This window comes from Peromyscus californicus, unplaced genomic scaffold (assembly GCF_007827085.1).
Source record: "Peromyscus californicus insignis strain IS unplaced genomic scaffold, ASM782708v3 Scaffold_3__1_contigs__length_106647218, whole genome shotgun sequence".
Lineage (NCBI taxonomy): Eukaryota > Metazoa > Chordata > Mammalia > Rodentia > Cricetidae > Peromyscus > Peromyscus californicus.
Genome location: NW_026294551.1, coordinates 24272279 through 24294961, shown reverse-complemented (window position 1 = coordinate 24294961; position 22683 = coordinate 24272279). Strand labels below are relative to the sequence as shown.

General features: G+C 52.3%; 1 protein-coding gene across 2 annotated transcripts; it reads left to right on the top strand.

Moving 5' to 3' along the window:
• The first annotated feature begins 177 nt into the window (after positions 1-177).
• Grb7 (growth factor receptor bound protein 7) lies at positions 178-16075 on the top strand. Of its 2 annotated transcripts, XM_052758584.1 has the most exons (18): positions 178-3149; positions 5642-5774; positions 7078-7283; positions 7585-7968; positions 11632-11788; positions 11894-12044; positions 12210-12366; positions 12477-12598; positions 12803-12880; positions 13101-13250; positions 13909-14019; positions 14225-14323; positions 14546-14626; positions 14719-14835; positions 14969-15029; positions 15142-15229; positions 15333-15426; positions 15601-16075. In XM_052758584.1, the coding sequence occupies exons 5-18, from the start codon at positions 11637-11639 to the stop codon at positions 15745-15747; spliced, it is 1608 nt and encodes a 535-aa protein (XP_052614544.1). In that variant the 5' UTR covers positions 178-3149; positions 5642-5774; positions 7078-7283; positions 7585-7968; positions 11632-11636; the 3' UTR covers positions 15748-16075. The 2 variants fall into 2 exon arrangements, with proteins under 2 accessions (XP_052614544.1, XP_052614545.1); XM_052758585.1 differs by lacking the exon at positions 178-3149 and having other exon boundaries at positions 5414-5774.
• The last annotated feature ends 6608 nt before the right edge of the window (positions 16076-22683 follow it).

The following is a 22683-nucleotide window of genomic DNA, read 5'->3' as shown; positions in this document are numbered from 1 at the left end:
TGTGAGGGCATCTTTTAAAACTTTTATTACGCCGGGCGGTGGTGGCGCACGCCTTTAATCCCAGCACTCGGGAGGTAGAAGCAGGCGGATCTCTGTGAGTTCGAGGCCAGCCTGGTCTACAGCGCGAGATCCAGGAAAGGCGCAAAGCTACACAGAGAAACCCTGTCTCGAAAAACCAAAAAAAAAAAAAAAAAAACTTTTATTACATGTATTTATTAATTTGTGTATGAGTGTGTATTGGAGGTGGGGGCTGTGCCACACAGCATACTTGTGAAGGTCAGGGTACAGCTTTCAGGAATCGGCCTCCTTCCATCCTCTGGGTCCCAGGGACTGAACTCAGATTGTCAGACGCTGTCGCAAAAGTCTTTCCGGGTTAAACCCAACACTCTAGTTCTTTTGACTCTACAGTGCCAAGTGGTGTCGTTTCCAAACCTTTGTGACTCTTTCCTGCACTAAAGGAAAGGAAGTGTCTGTTCCTCGGGCTGGGCTTCCTCACGGGCACCCACCTTTTGCACACCCGTCTCATCCTAGCCTCTCATCCGGTTACCCAGTTTGTAATTCTGGAAGCGGAGGCCTCTCATCTGAGTCTTCCCTGCCTCTTCCTCCCCTGAAGCACCACTTTAGGATCGCACCCATTCTGGTGTCTCTTTAAACTGTTCACTGTTTGCTCAACCTTTGTTTGTCGAGCTCTGTTGTCAGTGTGTCCAGTTACAGAACGTTTCCATCAGTCTAAGAAGCTCCGGTCCTCTGTGCTTGCAATCCATCCGGCTTCCGACGCCAGTTCTGAGCGATCACCGATCCGCTCTCTACAAACTTTTCTGGGTATTTCACGTAAATGGAACCATACAGCATGTGGCTTTTGCTATGGTTTCTTTTGCAAGAAAGAACAAGCTTCCCTCCAGTGGTGTACCAGGAGTTCCTTTTTACTGATGAGTAATATTTCATTCCACGTGTAGACAGAGCACAGTTACGATTTATTGCCATTAATTTGGGTTTCTTCGGTTTCCGTCTGTTTTGAACAATGCTGCTGCTATAAATGTGGATGTCTTTTTGTGGACGTGTGCCATCATTTCTCTTTGGTAGATTCCTAGGGGTAGAAATACTGGGCTGCCTGGGAAACTTATATTTACCTCTTTATGGAGTTGCCTACCTGTTTTGGTTTTTCTCGAGCGGCTGTGTCATCTTACACTACCAACAGCAATAGCGCACACAGGGATTTCTTTCTTCATAGCTGTTACACACATTGCTTTCCCATCTCGTTGATGATACCTATTCTATTAGGGAATGCTACTGGCCATCTTTTCAGGTAGCCATTACCCATTCATACATATTACTTGAAAGAGAAACATTCATTCTGTGTTTCTTTTTCTTTCTTTCTTTTTTTATTTTTTCTCTTTCTTTCTTTCTTTCTTCCTTCCTTCCTTCCCTTCTTTCTTTCTTTCTTTTTTTTAAAGATTTATGCCAGGCGGTGGTGGCTCATGCCTGTAATCCCAGCACTCGGGAGGCAGAGGCAGGTGGATCTCTGTGAGTTTGTCTACAGAGCTAGTCCAGGACAGGCTCCAAAGCTACCGAGAAACCCTGTCTGGAAAAACCAAACCAAAAACCAAACCAAACCAAACAGATTTATTTATTTATTATGTACACAGAAGAGGGCGCCAGATCTCATTACAGATGGTTGTGAGCCACCATGTGGGTGCTGGGAATTGAACCCAGGACCTCTGGAAGAGCAGTCAGTGCTCTTAACCTCTGAGCCATCTCTGCAGCCCTATTTTTGATTTTTCAAGACAAGGTTTCTCTGTGTAGCCCTGGCTGTCCTGGAACTCACTCTGTAGACCAGGCTGGCTTCGAACTGAGAGATCTACTGGCTTCTGCTTCCTGAATGCTGGCATTAAAGACCTGTGCCACCACTGCTTGGCCAATTTTGTTTTGTTTTTGAGATGGGTCTTACTGTGTAGCTCTGGCTGGCCTGGAACTCAGAGATACACCTGCCTCTGCCTTTTGAGAACTAGGATTAAAGGCATGTACCACGATGCTCAGTTTATAGCCCAGTTTTAATTGGGTTACTTATGTCTTTATTATTGGTATTTAAGAGTTCTTTATAACTGAGGGATGGTGGCACAGGCCTTTAATTCCACCACTCAAGAGGCAGAGGCAGGCAGATCTCTGTGAGTTAGAGGCCAGCCTGGTCTACAAAGAGAGTCCAGGACAGCCAGGTCTGTTACACAGAGAACCCCTGTCTTGAAAAATCAAAAACAAAACAAAAAAGTTCTTTATGTAGTCTACATACAGTATCTATAATGAAATAAATGAAATAGATAATTTACAAGTATTTTTCCTTGGTTTTTGCAACATATACATTCTAAATGAATACATTCAATTAATTTTTTTCTTTAAAAAATCTTTTGCAAGCCCAGTGGTGGCATAAGACTTTATCTTACTTGAGAGGCAGAGGCAGGCAGATCTCTGAGTTCAAGGGCAGCCTGGTCTACAGAGAGAATTCCAGGACAGCCAGGGGTACACAGAAATTCTGTTCCAAAAACCAAAATAAATAAATAAATATCCTTTGCCTAACCCAAGGTTACAGATTTCCTTCATTTTTTTTGTTTTTGTTTTTGTTTTTGTTTTTGTTTTTCGAGACAGGGTTTCTCTGTGTAGCTTTGCGCCTTTCCTGGGACTCACTTGGTAGTCCAGGCTGGCCTCGAACTCACAGAGATCCGCCTGGCTCTGCCTCCTGAGTGCTGGGATTAAAGGCGTGCGCCACCACCGCCCGGATGTTTTTGATGTTTTATTGTGACTTTATCTAAAATTTTATAGGTTCAGTTCTGATATTTAGGCTTATGGTCTATTTTTTCTGGTTTCCTTGTTTATGTTTTTGAAATAGGGTCTCTCTACATAGCTTGGCTGTCCTGGAACTCACTATGTAGACCAGGCCAGCCTTGAACTCATAGAGATCCACTTGCTTTTGCCTCCTGAGTGCTGGAATTAAAGGCATACACCACCGTGCGTGGCTATGATTTTTTAATGATTATTTTTATTTATGTGTGTGTTTATATCTGTACAAGTACATGTGTATACAGGTGCCTGTGGGAACCAGAAGAAGGCATCAGATCTCCTGGAGCCGGTTACAGGCAGTTGTGAACCTTTGAATGGTAAGTGATGGGAAATGAACTCAGGTTCTCTGAAGAGCAGCAAGTGCTCTTAACTACTGAGCCATCTAGGATCTATTTAGATCTAATAGCCCTTTAGGATCTATTTAGAATTATTTTTGTGCATCATGGGAAGTAAACGGCTAAATTAATCTTTTGGTATGTAAGTATTAAATTGTCACAGTGCCTGTAGCCTTAACTACTTGGGAAACACAGCAAGAAGACTGGCTGAATTCAAGAACATTCTGGGCAACATAGCAACACACTGTATCAAAAGATCCTATCTGTCCATTAAATGGGCTCTACATCTTTATAAAAAAGCTACTGTTGGGGCTGGAGAGATGACTCAGAGGTTAAGAGCACTGACTCCTCTTCCAGAGGTCCTGAGTTCAATTCCCAGCAACTACATGGTGACTCACAACCATCTATAATGACATCTGGTGCCTTCTTCTGGCCTGCAGTCATACATGCTGTATACATAATAAATAAATAAATCTTTGGAAAAAAAAAAAAAAAGCTACTGTCTCCAGACATGGTAGCACACTCCTTCAATTCCAGCACTCAGAAGGCAGATGCAGGTGGATCTCTGTGAGTTCGAGGCCAGCCTGGTTTACAAAGCAAGTTCCAGGACAGCCAGGGCTGTTACATAGAGAGACTCCGTATTGAGAACAAAAACAAAACAAAACAAAAGCTACTGCTATAGAAACATGAAGGTTTATATTTCAATTCTCAGTGCTTTCCAGTGATCAATACAAGTGGTTCCTTGAATTTTTAACTTTACAGTGGTATATACTTGATAAAGAGTCAATAGAAACTAGACTTTGACATTTTGTAGTTGAGATATAAAGTGCATTTTCTAATCAAGGTATTTTTAAAATTATAAAGGTATTCATTATGAGTATATATGTATGTGTGGGTATGGATATACCAATACCACAGTGGAGGTCAGAGGATAACTTTTTTTTTTTTTTTTTTTTTGGTTTTTCGAGACAGGGTTTCTCTGTGTAGCTTTGCGCCTTTCCTGGAACTCACTTGGTAGCCCAGGCTGGCCTCGAACTCACAGAGATCCGCCTGGCTCTGCCTCCTGAGGGCTGGGATTAAAGGCGTGCGCCACCACCGCCCGGCGAGGATAACTTTTGGGAGTCCTCTCCTCAGCATGTGGTTCCTGAGAATTGAACTCGGGTCATTGGGCTTGCTGTAAGCATCGTTACCTGCTGAGCCATCTCCCCCGCTTCTTCAAATCAAGATATTTTATGATGGCATAGGTCTATAACCCCAGCAGAGGCAGAAGGGTGGCCACAAGTTCAGGACTAGCTTCAGTTAAATAGGGAGTTGGAGGCTAGCCAAGGTTACATATCAAGACCCCAAGATAGAAAACCAAAAATGGGCTAGAGAAATGGTGGGCACTTGCTGCTCTGGCCGAGGACCGGGGTTCAGGTTCCAGCACCTACATAGTACTTCGTAATAATCTCTGACTCCAGTTCCAGGGGATCTGATGCCTTCCTCTGGCCTCTTTGGGCACCAGTCAACAATGTAGTATAGTTAAATACATGTAGGCAAACACATACACATAAATAAAAAATAAAAACCATGGCAATGCAACAATAAAAACTGGGTTTGTCTAGATGCAACAGCATCGTAAGACAAGGGACAGCAAACCCATTCCTTCTTGTGTGTCTTTTATTTTAGTTTTGTTTGGTTGGAGATACTCTTGCTATGGCATACCTCAGTCTGGCCTTGAACTCTTTTTTTTTTTTTTTTTTTTGGTTTTTCGAGACAGGGTTTCTCTGTGTAGCTTTGTGCCTTTCCTGGGACTCACTTGGTAGCCCGGGCTGGCCTCGAACTCACAGAGATCCACCTGGCTCTGCCTCCCGAGTGCTGGGATTAAAGGCGTGCACCACCACCGCCCGGCTGGCCTTGAACTCTTAATCCTCCTGAGTACTGACTGGGCTTACATATTCAGCTTGTGGTGACTTTTATCCTAAATTCTAATTAACTTATATACATAATTAAAGTTCATCTCCCATGGGCAAGATGGCTTGGCAGTGAAAGGCACTTGCAGCTAAGCCAGATGACATGAGCTTTGATTCTCGGAACCCACCTGTTGGAAGGAGAGAACCAGTTCTCACTAACCTCTACACACACACACACACACACACACACACACACACACACACACACACACACACACGAGAGAGAGAGAGACAGAGACAGAGAGAGAGAGACAGAGAGAGACAGACAGACAGAAGGGGGGAGACAAACACACACACACACACACACACTGTGTGACACACAGCCCCAGTTTCCCCCACACAAACAAAATGCAATGGTTACATGAGGAACTTTCAATGAGTCCTGACAAACACACAGCTTTGTGCATCTACCCTGTAAGGTCCCAGACAGACGGACGCCCAAGCTCCTACAAGCCTCTGTCCCCACTGGTAGCCCCTCTTGCCTCCCCGCTGAGGTCTCAGCTCTGCTCTGTGGCCTTACAGTCCACTTCCTCTGGATGGAATCCTGGGGCAGGAGAGAAATGGATCAGAGGCTAAGAGCACGTGATGACCTTCCAGAGGACCCAAACTGCCTGCCTGCCTGTGGTTCGGCTGGAGGAGACCTGCAGGAACCCACGTACGTACACACACACACAGGCATGTACACATAAATAAAAACAAGGTGGCGCACGTCTTTAATCCCAGCACTCGGGAGGCAGAGGCAGGCAGATCTCTGTGAGTTCAAGGCCAGCCTGGACTACAGAGCGAGATCCAGGAAAGGCGCAAAGCTACACAGAGAAACCCTGTCTCGAAAAGCAAACCAAACCAAACCAAAAAAACAAGTCTTTACTAAAGAAAGAAATGGCATCCTACATCCCTCAGCCCTCTGAGTCCGGCTTCCCTCCAGCCCAGCCTTCAACGTTCTGAGGGATCTACAGGAACCCTGCCCATTGCTCTGTGTCTCCCCTTGGGCCCAGATACAGCCTGTAGGGTCTGGCTTCTGCCCACCACCCCTGCCAGTCTGGACAAACAGGATGGACGGCTCCCAAACCTGGTTTGCAAAACAGCCGGAGGGCTGGTCAATACCACACATTCCTGGGGCTCTGCCTCAGAGATATCGACTCTGGTGGCTGAGGAGGGGCCCAAGGATCTGTTTTCCATAGCAGCTTAAGAGACTTGCGGGCTGTGTTCCCGCCTTTTAAGAACTGCGAGGCTCTTCTCCACCCCTCCCAGCCTGCACAGCCTGCCCAGGCTCACCTGCACGGCGGCGGCGGCTTTTCCTGTCCACCCCCACTCCCTTAGCTCTGCCTTCCGTGTCCGCCTATGTTTGCTCCTCCACGAGGGATGGCTCACCCCTCTGGTTCCCAGTCACCAGCAGCTCCTCCTCTGCTTCCTCCCTGCTTCCCGTGAGTCACTCACCTGGCATACTTGTCACTTGTCATTTTTGTATTTGTGTGACTCTTAAAGGTCAGTCTCCCTGACTGGGTTGCAGCAGGCTGAGGGCGGATCTGTTTCTGTTGTTTTGCTCTGTATCCCCAAGCCTGGATCTGCTCAGTGTTGAGTAAATTGTCTCCCGAGCTTTTTCTGTTCAAACTGCTTCCTGGCCCAAGCAACCTTGCCGCCTTTCACACTCACTCTTGGCTTTGCCCATTCATACTAGCCTTTCTCTTTTCTTTTCTTTCTTTCTTTTTGTTTTTTTTGAGACAATGTTTCTCTGTATAGTCCTCCCTGCCCTGGAACTTGCTGTGTAGATCAGGTTGGCATAGAGCGCTCAGAGATCCACCTGCCTCTGCCTTTAGAGTGCTGGGACTAAAGGCCTGCGCCTCCACAGCGGCCTTTTCACACTAGCTTTTCCAGGGAATAGTTGAGGCTGTGCGTCCTCCGGGGCAGACCTCTTTCCAACCGTGGCTTGTTTGTTTTTCTTTAAATGTCACCCATAGGAAGCTGGGAGGTGGCCCGCAGCTGCCTTTGATCTCGGTCTCTCAGCCCCTCTTCCAGATCCCCCGATGTTTGCTGAGGGCTGAACCAGAAAGCTGGAGTTACTGCTGGAACAGGGATCTCTTGCACCCGGGCCACAACGGTCGCCAGATCACCGTGGCCCCTCCCACTAGGCCACCTTGCCACTCTTAGATTTGAAACGGGGCAGGTGAGACCCTGGACTTGGCTCGGAAGGGAGGGTGTACCTTGGGTATCTCAGAGGGGCCAGGGGAACAACAGCCTGAGTGGCTAGACTGTGGCTGGAGGTCAAAGGGCAGAGCATCTCTCCAGGCTTCCCTCTTCAGCGGAGTGCCCTTTGTCCTGGCCCGGGGTGGGGGATGGGGGGAAGTTGAAGACGGCCCCCTAGCTTGACCAATGAACTGACCATCCAGGGGGAGGGACGAGTAGGAGTGGGCGGGACCATTTCTTATCTAACAAACAGCCTTCCGACTAGATTTTTCTCTTTCCAGCCTGCTCTTTTTGACTCTTCCCCGCCTCTGCCCAGGCACCTGCTCTCTCCCCTGGCACCTGCTGCCCAGTAGGAAGGGCAAGAGCAATCCCAGGCAGTGCATTGTGAGGAGTCTCCACCCCTCCTCCAGCGCTTCCTTCTCCAGGGCGCCTCTCAGGCCCCGCCCTCACCTGCCCAAGATAATTTTAGTTTTCCTGAGCCTGGAATCTGGATACGCAGGGTTCTCTCCATATTCTCCCGCCTCAACATCCAAAGGCGCGATACCCTCCTAACCACCTGTAGAGAAGAGAGAGTGGATTTGAACTCAAATCCAAGTGTTTGGGATCCCTAGACAGAGCCTGACTTTGGGCCCGGTGTCCGGCTCCTTCTGCTGGAGTTCCTCCAGGTAAGGCGACCGAGATCGGTCTCAGACAATCTGCTCCTACCCCCATCCTCACCAGGGCCTCAGGTTGTGCCCGCCTCGGGCGGATCTGGCCCGCGGCCCAGGTAGATGGCCCGGAGGCTGCCAGGCTCTCCCCCCCACCCCCCCCCTCCCGAACGTCCTCGCTTGGTGAGGTCAGGCCACAGGCGGGGAAAGGGGGTGGTGGTAGTTCAGGCCTAGAGTCTTTCTCCCTAAACCGGTGGCCTCGGGCAGGTGTGCCGACGTCCAAGGTCTGGGTAAGGAACGAAGCGAGCGGAAACTTCATCTTGGGGGTGGGACGCAAGTTAGGTCTGGGTCCCTAAGGAAAGCGTCCTTCTCCTGATGCTCTCTGGCGGCTTCGCTGCGTTGTTTTGTTTGTTTGTTGCTCGGCATCTCGAATCCTTCCCCTTCCTCACCTTGCTCCCCGAGACCTCCCGTGTTTTTCATTTTGTGTCCCTCACACTTCCTTCTCTCCCAGTGAATTCGTGGATGGGAGGTAGGGTCTCTCGGTCACCTCCGGAAATCTGGACTTTCCGGCTAAAACTAGTTCTTTCTACTCAGGACCAGCTAGTTGGAGGTGTGTGTGTGTGTGTGTGTGTGTGTGTGTGTGTGTGTGTGTGTGTGTGTGTGTAGGTGTAGGGGCGGATCCGGAGGTGGCCCTTCTCTACCTTGCTGAGCTCAGTTTATTACAATCTGGGGTTCCCATTTGGAGGGGAGCAGAGGAGAGGGATTCCCACATGGTTGGAACTCCGTCCCTCCACGCCGTTGTCCCACCTCGGATGTGGAAGCCCGGTGGGCTGAGGATCCCTCCTGGCTGCAGCTGCAGCTGCATGTGGACAAAGAAAGCTGGAGATGCGGGTGCCGTGAGAAGGGTCTGCCCTGCAGGGCCAGGAAGAGAGTGTGTGGCGGGTCATGTGGGCCTGTCTGGAATCTGAGGCTGGGGAAGGACCTAAGTCCGGGTCTGGGTCTTCATGGCAGGATTGGGACAGAGTGCACCTGAGGGCCAGATGGTAGCATTTTCAGCCTTTTTAAAAATCTTTACCGGACCACCCCCCCCCCCAAGAATGCAATGCCTTCTGGGTTGTGAGTCTGTGCTAGCTTGGACTCTGTTCTCCCGTGTGTGTGTGTGTGTTTTGTACACCTCCTCAAATGCAAAATAATGATTAACTCTACAGGCAACTCTAGCATTCTTCCCAAATTAAACATTAAAAGAGTTGTCCCGCCCCCCTTTATTCCATTGGATGGTTTTTCCTGAGTGGAGTGGGCGGAGCATCAACTTCGGGTCAACTAAGGGTTTCCTAACTCCTCATCTGGGCCCAGTACCCCTAAAGGTTAAGACCCCCTCTTCCCTCCCCAAGTCCTGATGGGAGTTGGCTTGGTATACTGGACCAGAACCAGTCCTCAAGCTGCCCAGGCCACTGGCTCACCAACCCCTCTCCTAGACCTGGGAAGAGTGGACCGTGGCTTTGATTGCTGTTGGCCCCAAACATTTAGGCCTTGCCACTCGCCTTGGGGTTTGCTAGGTGGGGCAACATTCAGGAAGTAAACAAGGCGGCTGGGAGGGTAGGAGAGAGGGTGGGGCCGGAGCTGCTGAGACTAGGGAGCTGGAGTTAGAGTGGCCTGGTTGAGAGGACTTGTTGGTTGGGGGACCAGTTTCTCCGCTGGAAGCTTTGCTTAGGCTCTAGTTTGAATGCCTCAGATCTCTTGGGCAGGGATTGCAGGCAGGGGCCCGCAGCAGGCTCCTCTACCTCATCTTATCTTTTAGGTACCTGCCGGCTTCTAGTCTTCCCCAGCTGAAGGGTGGGGTGGAGGGATCTGGAAGCTAACCCTAGTGCAGCCTGCACCTGGGCCTCTGGCATCAGACTGTAATCTGACTTGAATCTGCTTCCTCTGCTTTCAAACAGCTGTCCAGCGGGTTGATGTTTTCTGCCTTGGAGGGAGGGGCACCCCGGCAGAGACCTCCCCCCCATCTCTCCCTAAAATGAAAAATCAGATGGGTAGGTGTGGGTGTCAGGTGTTTGCTTGCTCTGCCTGGCTCTCCTGGGGGTGCTTTGCTCGGTCTGTCTGCCTGTCCTCTTGGGTGTTTTAACTCCATTACTGCCTGATGGTACCCTTCTGGTCAGGACAACCCAGAGTGTGTTCAGAAATCCTCTTCCACAGAGCAATATACAGGAGTCCCTAAGGCCAAATGCATCATCGTACATCCTGAGGGTAGTTAACAGCAAAGAGAGTTGTAGGTTCAAGACCCAGGCTAGGCAGGGCTGAATGCTGCTTGCACATCACCAGGAGGTGGCCTCCAATCCTGATAGGTTCCTGGATCCAGCCCGGGCATTTCCTCCCACCTCCCTGGGTTGTAAGCAAGCTGATGGTTTAGGACTAAGGTGGGCAGACATTAGTCCCACCTGGGCTGGACATTGGCCAAGGGTGGGGAAAGGTGATGTCAGGGGAGCCTCGGGCTGCTCCTCCCCACATCTTCATCTTTTCCCAACCCGCACCCCGCGCTCGCTCCCAGGCTCCCCGTAGGTTGGAGAGTCCGGGACCGAGGGCAGAGACAGGTTGTTTGTGTTCCTTTTCAGCCAGGAAGTCCTAGAGATGAGTCAAAGTTGAATGGGGAGCCTGGGGCATAGCTGTCCCGCCCCGCCCTGACTCACCTGCCCCCCAGATCTCTTCGTGCCCTCGCGGAAGGGTCAAGTGTTTTTCCTATCCTAGCCTGGTGCCGGGAACCTTCCCAGATGTCCTGGGCAGCCTCACAGTCCTGGTGCAGGGTCTGGAGAACAGGCAGGGTGCCAGGATCGGCATTTTGTCTAGGTCCTGCCAGGTTCAGCACCATGGGGTCTGCCGGTTCCTGCAGAGAAGGGCTGGAACCTCCCTCCCCCTTCTCTTTGCCTGGTCTCACCTGTCCTTACTTGTCCTTGCTCCTCTGCTCCCGTGGGCGCTAAGGCATAGGTGAGACTCTGGTGTGTGTGCCAGGTGCTTTCAGACCAGAGATGGGATAAAACAGGTGCACAGTAATGGGGGCAGAGTTCCCAGCACAGGGCTGAGTGTGGCAAGTCCCAGAGGACTTCTCCTACGTAGGAGGTGGTGAGGCTGCCGGAAGAGTAGGCAGGACGAGGGGCCCAGAAAGGCCCACAGAGTTTGGAGGTTGCCGGGTTAAGAGCCCCCCCGGACTAGGCCTTCTGTTCCCGCCACAACCTGAGCACACTGTCCTGCCTTTCTGATTCCTGTCCTTCCTCACCGCCTCGTTCTCTGTGTGTCACTCATCACTAGGCCAGGTGTTGCCACAACAGGCTTGGCAACTGCTTCTGGCAACAAGGGGCTGGCACAACACCGCGCTGGAAAAATTCACAGAGCCCCGTGGAAGGAGCAGCCTTTGCCCTGACCCTGTGGCTGCAGCTAGGGGCACGTGGCAGGGAGGCCACCCGTTCCTTCCCGAGCCGCTTTTGTTGCAGGAAGAACGCTGGCACTGGACTCCCAGTCACCAGACTGAATGCTCCTGGGCACATGCATGCTTCCTTCTCAGGACCCCAGTGTCCCTTTCTGTAAAGTGGGCATGTCCTGTCCTTCTCTGAGGGCTCAGAGGAAGCTGCAGTGGGAAGGTGTCAGTCAGTGGCAGCACATGGCATCAGCAGGGCTCCATTGTCTTCACAGGTGCCATGGAACTGGATCTGAGCCCGCCTCATCTCAGCAGCTCCCCGGAAGATGTGTGCCCAGCTCCTGGGACCCCTCCCGAGACTCCTCCACCCCCTGATAACCCTCCATCAGGGGATGTGAAGCGGTCCCAGCCTCTGCCCATCCCAAGCAGCAGGTTGGATGGGGCAGTGGGGCTGCATTGGTAGAGAGATCTGGGGACGGGGAGGGAAGCCAGCACTGGCTAACACGTAGGGGCTTCCATCCCTCAACCCTGACATAGGAAACTTCGAGAAGAGGAGCTTCAGGCGACCTCTCTACCCTCCATCCCCAACCCCTTCCCTGAGCTCTGCAGCCCACCTTCACAGAAACACATTCTTGGGGGTTCCTCCGGTGCAAGGGGGTTGCTTCCTCGAGATTGCGGCCGCCTTCACGTGAGTTGTTTTGGGAAAGGGAAAAACAGGGACAGAGCTGCCCCAGCCCTGGGCAGATATGGTGGTGCCTCTTTAGTGCAGTTGGGGTATCTTGAGGATAGGATAAGTCAGAGAGTAGAATCCCCCCTGCCTTACCCCAAGTCACCTGCAGTTCCTGGGGTACAGGTGGTGAAGGTGTACAGCGAGGATGGGGCCTGCCGGTCTGTGGAGGTGGCAGCGGGTGCCACAGCTCGCCATGTGTGTGAAATGCTGGTGCAGCGAGCTCACGCCCTGAGTGATGAGTACTGGGGCCTGGTGGAGTGTCACCCCTATTTAGCACTGGGTGAGTTGGGGCACAAGGAGCTGTGGGACGATGTCTTGGGCCAGACAGGTGGCTCATCTGTGAGGCTTGGTTCATCTCTACCAACTCTTGCTTTCCACCCTTGGTCTCAGAGCGGGGTGTGGAGGACCATGAGTTCGTGGTGGAGGTGCAGGAGGCCTGGCCTGTTGGTGGAGATAGTCGCTTTGTCTTCCGCAAAAACTTCGCCAAGTATGAACTGTTCAAGAGCCCCCCAGTGAGTGAGACCCCGGGTGTATACACATACACACACACACACACACGCACACGCACACACACACACACACACACGCACGCGCACACACACGCACGCGCACACGTGCGCACACGCACACGCGCGCACACGCACACGCACGCACACCGGTTCCCCATCCCCAGCCTGGATTCTTGAGCTTTGATCCCTGACTCCTTTCTTTCCCAGCATACCCTGTTCCCAGAAAAGATGGTCTCCAGTTGTCTGGATGCACAAACAGGCGTATCCCATGAAGACCTCATCCAGGTGAGGTCTCTCTCACCATGTATCCACAATCCCCCGCAGAGTCATCCAGGGTTTCTAACCCCTGCTGCCATGTGTGAGCTGATCTGTGTGTTTGTTGGCATTTTCCCTCCGCCGTGGTGACCTTGCTGGTGAAACGGTGCCAGTCAGTATTGGTGCTGCCCCTCCTCTGGAAGCCCGAGAGGAGGCAAGCCTTTCACCTTCTATTCACATCTGTCCTCAGAACTTCCTGAATGCTGGCAGCTTCCCCGAGATCCAGGGCTTCCTGCAGCTTCGGGGATCCGGCCGGGGGTCAGGCCGAAAGCTGTGGAAACGATTCTTCTGCTTTCTGCGTCGATCTGGTCTCTATTACTCCACCAAGGGCACCTCCAAGGTGAGGTCTTGAGGGTCAGCTCTAGCCTGTCATGTACTTCTTCCTCAGTGGTACTCCTAGACCTTTCCACTCTTGGGCCAGGGGACCCTTAGCTATTCTTCCTTCCCCTTGGGCTGGCTGTCTTCGGGCCATGAGGGCATCTATCTACCCCAACCCCTGTTTAGCTCACCTACCCTAGGAATGGCGGTAGAAAAGACAGGTGCCTTGAATCCGCCTCTGCTTGTGTGTGTATTTGTGCACACGCGCGTGTGTGTGCGTGTGTGTGAATGTCAGTGGTCAGTCTCAGGTGGACCTCCTTGGGAGCTGTCTACCTTGTTTTTTAAGACAGGATACCTACTGGGACCTAGAACTTGCAGATTAGGTTAGGCTGACTGAAAGGAGAGCCCCAAGAACCTTGCTGTCCCCACACTGGGATTAGAAGTTTGTAGCATCACATCCAGCTCTTTAGGTCGGTGCTGGGGATCAAACTCAGGGCCTCCCGATTACCCAGCAGGCACTTTACCAACTGAGCTCTCTCCTCAGCCCTCAGCCTCTAGTTGCTGTGTGAACATGGTTATTCCCCTGCCTCTCCCTGGTCCTAAAATCTCTTTACCTGGTGAGGCACTCGTGTGGCGATAAGACCTACCTGTACCAAGTCCTACTTTCTCACCATGCCCAGGACCCGAGGCACCTACAGTATGTGGCGGATGTGAATGAGTCTAATGCGTATGTGGTGACCCAGGGCCGCAAGCTCTATGGGATGCCCACAGATTTCGGCTTCTGTGTCAAGGTGAGGACTCAAGCCTGGCCTGGTCTGGGGGAGGGCGAGAGCTGCCCTGTGCTAGTGTCCTACCTCTGGCTTTTGACCCCCACCTTGAGAAACCCAGCCTATTCTCCCTACACCTGCACATCTGGATAGTCCTTGGCTCCTTCCCTGCCCCGTGGCAGCTGGGCACAGAATCAGACAGGGGACAGCCCACTTCCTCTCCCCCCAGCCCAACAAGCTTCGAAATGGCCACAAGGGGCTCCACGTCTTCTGCAGTGAGGATGAGCAGAGCCGTACCTGCTGGCTGGCTGCCTTCCGTCTCTTCAAGGTGAGACCCCTGCAATGGCAGGGGTGCTGGCCTGGCCTGAGGGAGGCGATGTAGCTCTGTCTTCCCAGTAAGAGGTCACCATAGCCCCGGCTTCTGAGAATACTAGTCAGGAAGGGCAGGTTCAGCCCTGCTCTGGAGAAGTCCTGGCCTGAGCGGTGTCACAGCCCATCTCCTAGGCTCTCTTGACCTCAAACTGTTTTTTTCTTCTTCTCCTGCCTCCAGTATGGGGTGCAGTTATATAAGAATTACCAGCAGACTCAATCTCGTCAATTGCGCCTATCCTACTTGGGGTCTCCGCCCTTGGTGAGTATACTCAGGGGTATTAGGAGAGGTGGGGATACAGGCTCAGGGCAGCTATTCTGACCCCCTCTCTCCTCCTTCTGTCCTCTTCCCAGAGGAGCGTTTCAGATAATACCCTAGTGGCCATGGACTTCTCTGGCCAGGCTGGGCGTGTCATTGAGAACCCCCGGGAAGCTCTGAGTGCTGCCATGGAGGAGGCCCAGGCCTGGAGGGTAAGGGCCTGCGTGCATCTGTGTGTCTGCTGCACTGGCTCCCAACGGGCTTTCATGGAGTAGGAGGGAGGAGGAGGGCTTGGGGAGGCGGCGGTTGCCAATGGTACCCTGACTCCCATGTCCCCCACTGCAGAAGAAGACAAACCACCGTCTGAGCCTGCCCACCCCATCCTCTGGCTCCAGCCTTAGCGCAGGTGGGTGATGGTCTAGAGTTCCTAGGATGGGCTGCGTTGCTACTCTGAGCAATCTTGGCTGGGGTCCGAGGTGCCTTCCCTGAATGACCAGCATCTTTTCCCCTGACCCCAGCCATCCACCGTACCCAGCCCTGGTTCCACGGACGCATTTCCCGGGAGGAGAGCCAGCGGCTAATTGGACAGCAGGGACTGGTGGACGGGTAAGGGACTGGGCTGGGTCAGGTAACAGACCTGGGGACCAGCGAGGCCCTAGGGCAGGTGGAACCAGGAGTCCCTGGTAATGCGGTTTTGTCTCCCCCAAAGTGTGTTCCTGGTCCGGGAGAGTCAGCGCAACCCACAGGGCTTTGTCCTTTCCTTATGCCACCTGCAGAAAGTCAAGCATTACCTCATTCTACCGGTGAGTAACCCCCCACTCCTCATTGGGGGTTCTTGTAGCCAGGGGACACATGACTCGAAGCCCTGCTATGCTCCTGCTTTTTCCCTGTACAAGAAACGGGGGCCGATTGCTGGCCCCGCGGGCCACTCCTCCACCCAGGGCCACTCCCTGACCTGCCCTCTGGCCACACCGCAGAGCGAAGACGAGGGCTGCCTCTACTTCAGCATGGACGACGGCCAGACCCGATTCACAGACCTGCTGCAGCTGGTGGAATTCCACCAGCTGAACCGAGGCATCCTGCCCTGTGTGCTACGCCACTGCTGTGCCCGTGTGGCCCTCTGAGGCCACATGAGCCATCAGAGCCCGTGGAGCTGCCTGCTACCCTTCCATTCAGTGGACTTGACGCAGGTGGGTGGGATGATGAACAGCTGAAGCGCTCTCCCATCCCACTTCTGTTTCTTTACCTCCCTCAGGCAACAGAACATCCCCCAACCCTGTCCATCCCTGACGCCTGTCCCCAAGGGAGGCATTTGTGGTCCTATCCTCAGGAGCTCCTGAGGCACTATTCCAGTGAGGGGCATTGTGTGAGAAGTAGGGGCAGCCCAGGTGGTCTCAAGCCCCACACTCTGTACAGACTAAGAGGCCAGTTGATCTGCTCTGTTTTATACTAGTGGCAATAAAGATTATTTTTTGATACACCCATGAGTTCCTTCTGGCAAGAACTGAGAAGACGGCCAGCAGAGGTGAAGGTGTTGGTGAATGAGAATATGCCCTGAGCACAAAAATGGTGTTAGTTGCCTGGGAGCTTCCATATTCTAGCAAGTACCTTGGCACAGTCAGTCAGTGCTGGTTAAATGGATGAGTGGACAATGAGCAACAGGGGACTGTGCTTTTCTTTCATTCTTTTTTTTTTTTTTTCAAAAAATTACGTTTTATGTCTGTGTATGTGCACATGTGAGTGCAAATGCTCAAGGGAGCCAGAAGGGGGCGCTGGATCGTTTGGAACTATAGCTGCCGGCAGCAGGGAGCTGTCTGATGTGGATGCTGGGACCCAAACTCAGGTCTTCTGCAAGAGCAGTGCATACCTTTAGCGAATGAGCCATCTCTTCAGCCCCAAGGGACTGGTGTTTCTGACAGAGCTTAGATCTGGCAGAGCCTGGTATCTGGAGATGAGCCAGATATGGTGGTGCATCCTGGAATCTCAGCACTTGGGTAGGAAGAACATTTTGGGGGAAGCCTGGGCTACATGAGATCCCCGTCTCCCTACAAACAAAAACAAGATGAGTCAGCAGCAAGTCTTAAACTAGTTGATGGACAGTGAGCCCTGACAAACGGACAAGCACCACAGCAGAGGTAACGGGCTTACTTCCCACAAGCCCCCGTGTCTTCCACCAACCTCTTCTCCCTCTTTCTAAGATCTGCTTTCTGTCCCTGCAGTCCCCCTCACCCAGAAAGCCAGAAAGGGAATGGCTATGCAGCCCCCCACCCCACCCCACCCCACCCCACCCCACCCTGAGTCCAACTACCCTCTCCAGCCCAGCCTTCAGCTTCCAGAATGATTTTTGCAAAGTGCACACTTGGCCGCTGCTGAGCCAGGCTGTATTTCCCAAGAGTCTCGTGCCCTCACCCAGCCTGACAGGAGCTTTAGGGTATGTGTTTCCAATGGCAGCACCTGTTCCTCTTGCTCGAGTTGCAGAGACACATCTTTTAGAAAGTGAACCCCAGGTGGATATTATTTTGCCAAAAAGAGTCAAACTTGACTCTTGTTCCGTGGATTTAATAACTAGTTTACCGGAAATATGAGGGCTAGAGGAACACAAGAATTGACACGTGGGGACAGTTAGCAAAATCTGGACTGGGGAACTACAGAAGAGATGGCTGAGTTTCTACTTCAATAATAACAGAAATGACAAGAAAAGCGAAGATGGGGAGTGTCTGGATTCTAAGAAATTTAGATGTGACAGTCAAATGATTCAAATCCAAACTCGCTGCAAAAATACACTCACGAGCAATTGGGGGACATTCTAACTCATGATAGTAAGGAATGTGCTTAATTTTTAGAAAAAATTTAAGGTATAGTAGTGGCATGGTAGTTCTTCCTCCCACCTCATGAAAAGACTTATTCTAGCTGGGATGTGATGGTAAAGTCCCAGCGCTGCTCTGGCAAGTTCCTGGCAAGCCTGGGCTACATGGTGAGACTATCTCAACAAACATACAAACCCAGAAGGGGGTGAGACTCATTTGAAGTCTCTTTCTTTCTTTCTTTCTTTCTTTCTTTCTTTCTTTCTTTCTCTCTCTCTCTCTCTCTCTCTCTCTCTCTCTCTCTCTCTCTCTCTCTCTCTCTTCTTTCTTCCTTCCTTCCTTCCTTCTTTCCTTCCTTCCTCTCTCTCTCTCTCTCTCTCTCTCTCTCTCTCTCTCTCTCTCTCTCTCTCTTTCTTTCTTTCTTTCTTAAGATTTACTTATTAAGTACACAGGGTTCTGCCTGCATGGATGCCTACAGGCTGGAAGATAGCACCAGATCCTATTATAGATGGTTGTGAGCCATCTATAATGCCATGTGGTTGCTGGGAATTGAACTTAGGACCTCCAGAAGGAACAGTCAGTGCTCTTAACCTCTGAGCCATCTCTCCAGCCCTCATTTGAAGTATTTCCAGTGAGATGACATGATGTCTTGGTTTTCCCAAGATACTTCACACTGCTGTTCTGCAGGGTCTCATTGTGTATTCCTGGCTAGGCTGAAATTTGCTATGTAGACCAGGCTGGCTAGCCTGGAACTCACAGAGATCCACCTGCCTCTGGCAGACCCCCATCCCCATCCCATCCTTGTTTTAGTTAGGGTTTCTATTGCTGTGAGAGACACCATGACCACAGTAACTCTTGTAAAGGAAAACATTTAATTGGGATGGCTCACTTACAGTTTCAGAGGTTCAGTCCGTTATCATCATGGCTGGGAGCATGGCAGCATGCATGCTGGAGGAGTAGCTGAGAGTCCTACATCTTGCAGGCAACAGGAAGTCAACTGAGACACTGGGCGGTATCTTGAGCATAGGAAACCTCAGAGCCCACCCCCACAGTGACACGTTTCCTCCAACAAGGCCATACTTACTCCAACAAAGCCACACCTCCTAACAGTGCCACTCCCTATGACATTATGGGGGCCAATTACATTCCAATGACCACAGTCCCCGAACACCAGTGATGGGACTCAAGGCATGTGTCACCATGTCCAGCTTGGCTTCATTTTTCAAAAGATCCAGATTTGTTGATGCTCTCATTACTTTTGATATGCTTGAAAATTCTCACAACTTTTTAAAAACAGAGAACCTTTCTTTTTTTTTTTTTTTTTGGTTTTTCGAGACAGGGTTTCTCTGTGTAGCTTTGCGCCTTTCCTGGAACTCGCTTTGGAGACCAGGCTGGCCTCGAACTCACAGAGATCCGCCTGGCTCTGCCTCCCGAGTGCTGGGATTAAAGGCGTGCGCCACCACCGCCTGGCTTAGAGAACCTTTCTAAACCTGAGACTGAGCACGAGGCAAGGGAACAGCTGCTTTGCCAGCCACATCACTGTCCCTATTCAAATCCTAGCTCTCCCATGAACTGGGAGGGCAGACTATAGGGCAGCGAGGATGTCTCGCTGGCTCTGGGGGCCAGGGCTAGGCACATTCTGCTCCCCCTTAGCTGGATTTCGGGTAGAAGTCCTAAACTGCAGACCAGGCCTTTCTAAAGAGACTCTCTGGAGGCCCTGTCTCTGCAGTCAGGTTGGCCTGAGGTGACCTCAAAGGTCCGGCCACTTCAGGGGAACTTGTGCCAAGTTCAGCAGCATCGGTGGCCGACTGGGACAAAGACAACCCGCGCTTGTCTGATGCCAGACCAGGGAGCTCGGAGCCAGGCCTGACAAAGAGAGACAAGAGACCCCTTCCACACTCCAGCCTGTCGCCTGCTGGGACCTCCCCTGCGGAGCTCTCTGTGGCCGAGATACAAGGGCTGCAGATATCACCGCTGCTCCGCAGGGCTTGAGGCAAGGATCAGTGCCCTGCACAGCTGGACACCTGCCACGGCCCCCAGAACTCGCTCTTCTACTGGCTGCTCCTCAAGCTTGGAACTGGGAGTGTACTGCCCATGGATGCCCAGTGCCACTCCTGAGATATTCGTGCCAAGGCCCCAGGAAAGGGGCCAAGATGAGTCACCTTTTAAGCATGTCTGAAGAGTTAGGCTGCCCCCACAGAAAACTCAGCATCTCCTCAGCACCTGAGGTACTAGACAGGGGATTACGGCCCTTCTATGTCAACCAGCCAATCGGAATCTCTGAGACCTATATGCCTTCCATTTTACATGTAGAAAACTGAGTCTCAGAACGCGTGACCCACTCGGGGTCACGGAGAAAGTGAGAAACAACCAGCCCAGGCAGCAGGCGATGGACACCATCCTTTCCGGTCCTGGAGGAGGAATTGGAGGGCCACGGGGCCAGAAAGGATGGCAGCTACCTCCTGGTGGGAGGAGGGAGCCTGCTCCTGCAAGTTGTCCTCTGACTCCCCCTGCTGCAGGTGCACCATGGCATGTGACCTTCCAAATAAATAAAGGTAAAAAATTCTTTTGAGGGCTTTAAAGGGGCCCAGTGGGTAAAGGTACTTGTTGCCAAGCCTGACATCCCGGCCAATCAAACACCAGGACCCACGTGGTGGAAGGATAGAACCAACTGTGGCAAATTGTCCTCTGGCCTTCACACACACACACACACACACACAAACACACCACACACACCTCATTGCATGAGCACATAGCCCACACACATGCACACTAATAAACAAATACAATAAATTATAATAAATGAATATAATTAAACCAACCTCTCATATATATGATATATATTATATATATGGTATTTATGAGAGGTGGACACACACACACACACACACACACAAACACACCACACACACCTCATTGCATGAGCACATAGCCCACACACATGCACACTAATAAACAAATACAATAAATTATAATAAATGAATATAATTAAACCAACCTCTCATATATATGATATATATATTATACATATGGTATTTATGAGAGGTGGACACACACACATACACACGTGAGAGAGAGAATATCAGTCTTACTAGTCCAGGCTGGCCTCTACCTTGTAGTCTTCCTACTTCCCTCCAATCTTCCCCTTTAGGGTCACCATATGTACACCCCACTAGAGTATCAGTGGTGGAAATAGGCCTTGTGATTGGAGTTGAGGGAAGCTGTGTGGAAGTGGGAGTGTTGCATGCACACCATGCACATGTGATAAGGAAGGCTTACGTATCCTTGAAACTGCCAGTTTCTAGGGCGTGCGCCATATCCTCCAGCACACAGTAGAACCCCCTCGTTCCTTCTGGGTACCTGCTCACTTTTCCCCATAGGATTCCAGCATATTCAGTCCTTGCCAGCTCTGGCCTACCTGGCTCTAACTTCCATCAGACTGTATTCACAGTTTTGGCTTTCCTCCTCCCAAGCTGTGGAGCCACCCAAGCCCACACATCTTAGGGATGAACTTGGTGGGGATTTTTTTTACCGGGCAGGGGGAGGTGAAGGGGTCTGGAGTGCGTTTAGTGAGGAAGAAGAGGCCCCAGACTGGTGAGACCAGGTTGAGGCTGGAGAGAGCATGCACGCGGGGTCCCACCCACACAGGTGTGTGCAAGGTGATCCGGTGCCCACGGCTACACTCCTGCCGCCAGTTCAGCCCTCACGACGATGATCCGACAGCCTGACGCTCTTTGAACACTGCAGAGCGAGGACCCAAATACGCCTCGTCGGTCCCCGGACCCTCTTTAGGGTCTGGCATGACGTCACAGTCTCGAATCCGTCCCCGGGCAGCCCCAGGCCAGCGGATGCGCTCAGCCGCGACCTGGTGTTGACGCCCGCTAGGTCCCTGCGAGCTCCCAAGCGATTCCAGCCGCGCTGCTGCAGTGCCACCCAGCGGCCATTCCGAGAACTGTGGCCGACGTCTCCCGATGTTCCCCAGTTGGCTCGTGCGCACTTCCCCTGCCCCTCCCCCGTTTCCTAGCTGCGTTCGGGGGCGCAGGGTGCTCCTACCTCGCGGCAGTGCCCGGAAGGGCGGGGCGCGGCGCAGCGGCGGCGCTGGGCTGTGACCCGGGTGGTTTCACTTCTGGATCCCACTCCCCTGGGGCTGGGAGAGGAGGACCTGGGCGGGGGCGGCAAGGGCGGTACCTGCGGGCAGGCGGGACCCCTGGGGTGTCACGCGACCCACGCGTTCCTGCGCTCCCCGCCGCCCCCTAGGCTCCACTCCACTGTCCCCAGATCTGTTGCGTGTCCGCAGCGGCCGCCGCCCCGTCGGGGCTACAGGACCCCCGAGAGGCGCCGGGCGGCGTGGGCGGCAGGAGGGGAGAGCTGTGAAGCCGCAGGCCTGGGGTTAAGCTGCTGGCTGCTGGGACGCCAGGCTGTTTCTCAGAAACGCAGCTGGCCCTTCCCTCACGCCCTTGGCTCCCACCTCGCGCCTCACCCCTTCTCCTCCACCACTGCATTGTCTCTCCCAGGTTCCCCGACTCGGGAATCAGTGTCCACCCTGAGGAGGAGTGTAGAGCACTCCAGCACCCACATCCAGAGCCTCCCACCGTTCTACAGGTGAAGAGGCAGGAGCCTGGTACCTCTCAGTCCCTCACCTCTTTGGCCCAGAGTCTCACAAACAGTTGAGACAGTGACATCTTGGGAAAATCCCAGGCCACACTCTTCACCTCCTGCACCCACCTGCTAGGAGTCCTAAGGTAAAGAGAAGGGAACAGGATTCCCTATTCCTGGGTTTGCTTCTGCTGTTAAAGGATAGGCCTGGTGTCTACTAGAGCTTTGGGGTTGAAGTTGAGCTTAGAGAAATCTGAAAGATTTATGACTCCAAGGAAAACTAAGATCCAGAATGTAAGGCCCTGGAGGTCACCCAGAGAGTCCCGAGGCTGAGACTGAGACCAGAATATGAGTACCCGCACCAAGTTGTCCCCCAACGCACTCAGCAGCTCTGCAAGAAAGGCTGAGAATGTAATTCCAGTGGGGGTGGGATGGAGCTTGAGTTGGTGGTGGGACAAACGTGTGTGTGTGGGGGGGGGTTAGCACCTGCCCCCCTGGTTCCCATCCATCAGCCTCCCCCAGGGCTGTGGTTTATTTGACTAGGCTGCTCTTCTGGGCCAGGGGGCAGAGGGGAGGGGGGTTGATGGGAAAAAAAAATTCTGGGGCTTCCTGCGCCCTCACTCCTGAGTAGGGGGTGGTGGTGGCAGGTTACATCACTTG

Coding starts and splice junctions, on each gene's coding strand:
- Grb7 (XM_052758584.1), top strand. CDS start 11,637: ATGGAACTGGATCTGAGCCCGCCTCATCTCAGCAGCTCCCCGGAAGAT. Junction 11,789..11,893: donor CTGCCCATCCCAAGCAGCAG/GTTGGATGGGGC, acceptor ACCCTGACATAG/GAAACTTCGAGAAGAGGAGC. Junction 12,881..13,100: donor CCCATGAAGACCTCATCCAG/GTGAGGTCTCTC, acceptor ATCTGTCCTCAG/AACTTCCTGAATGCTGGCAG.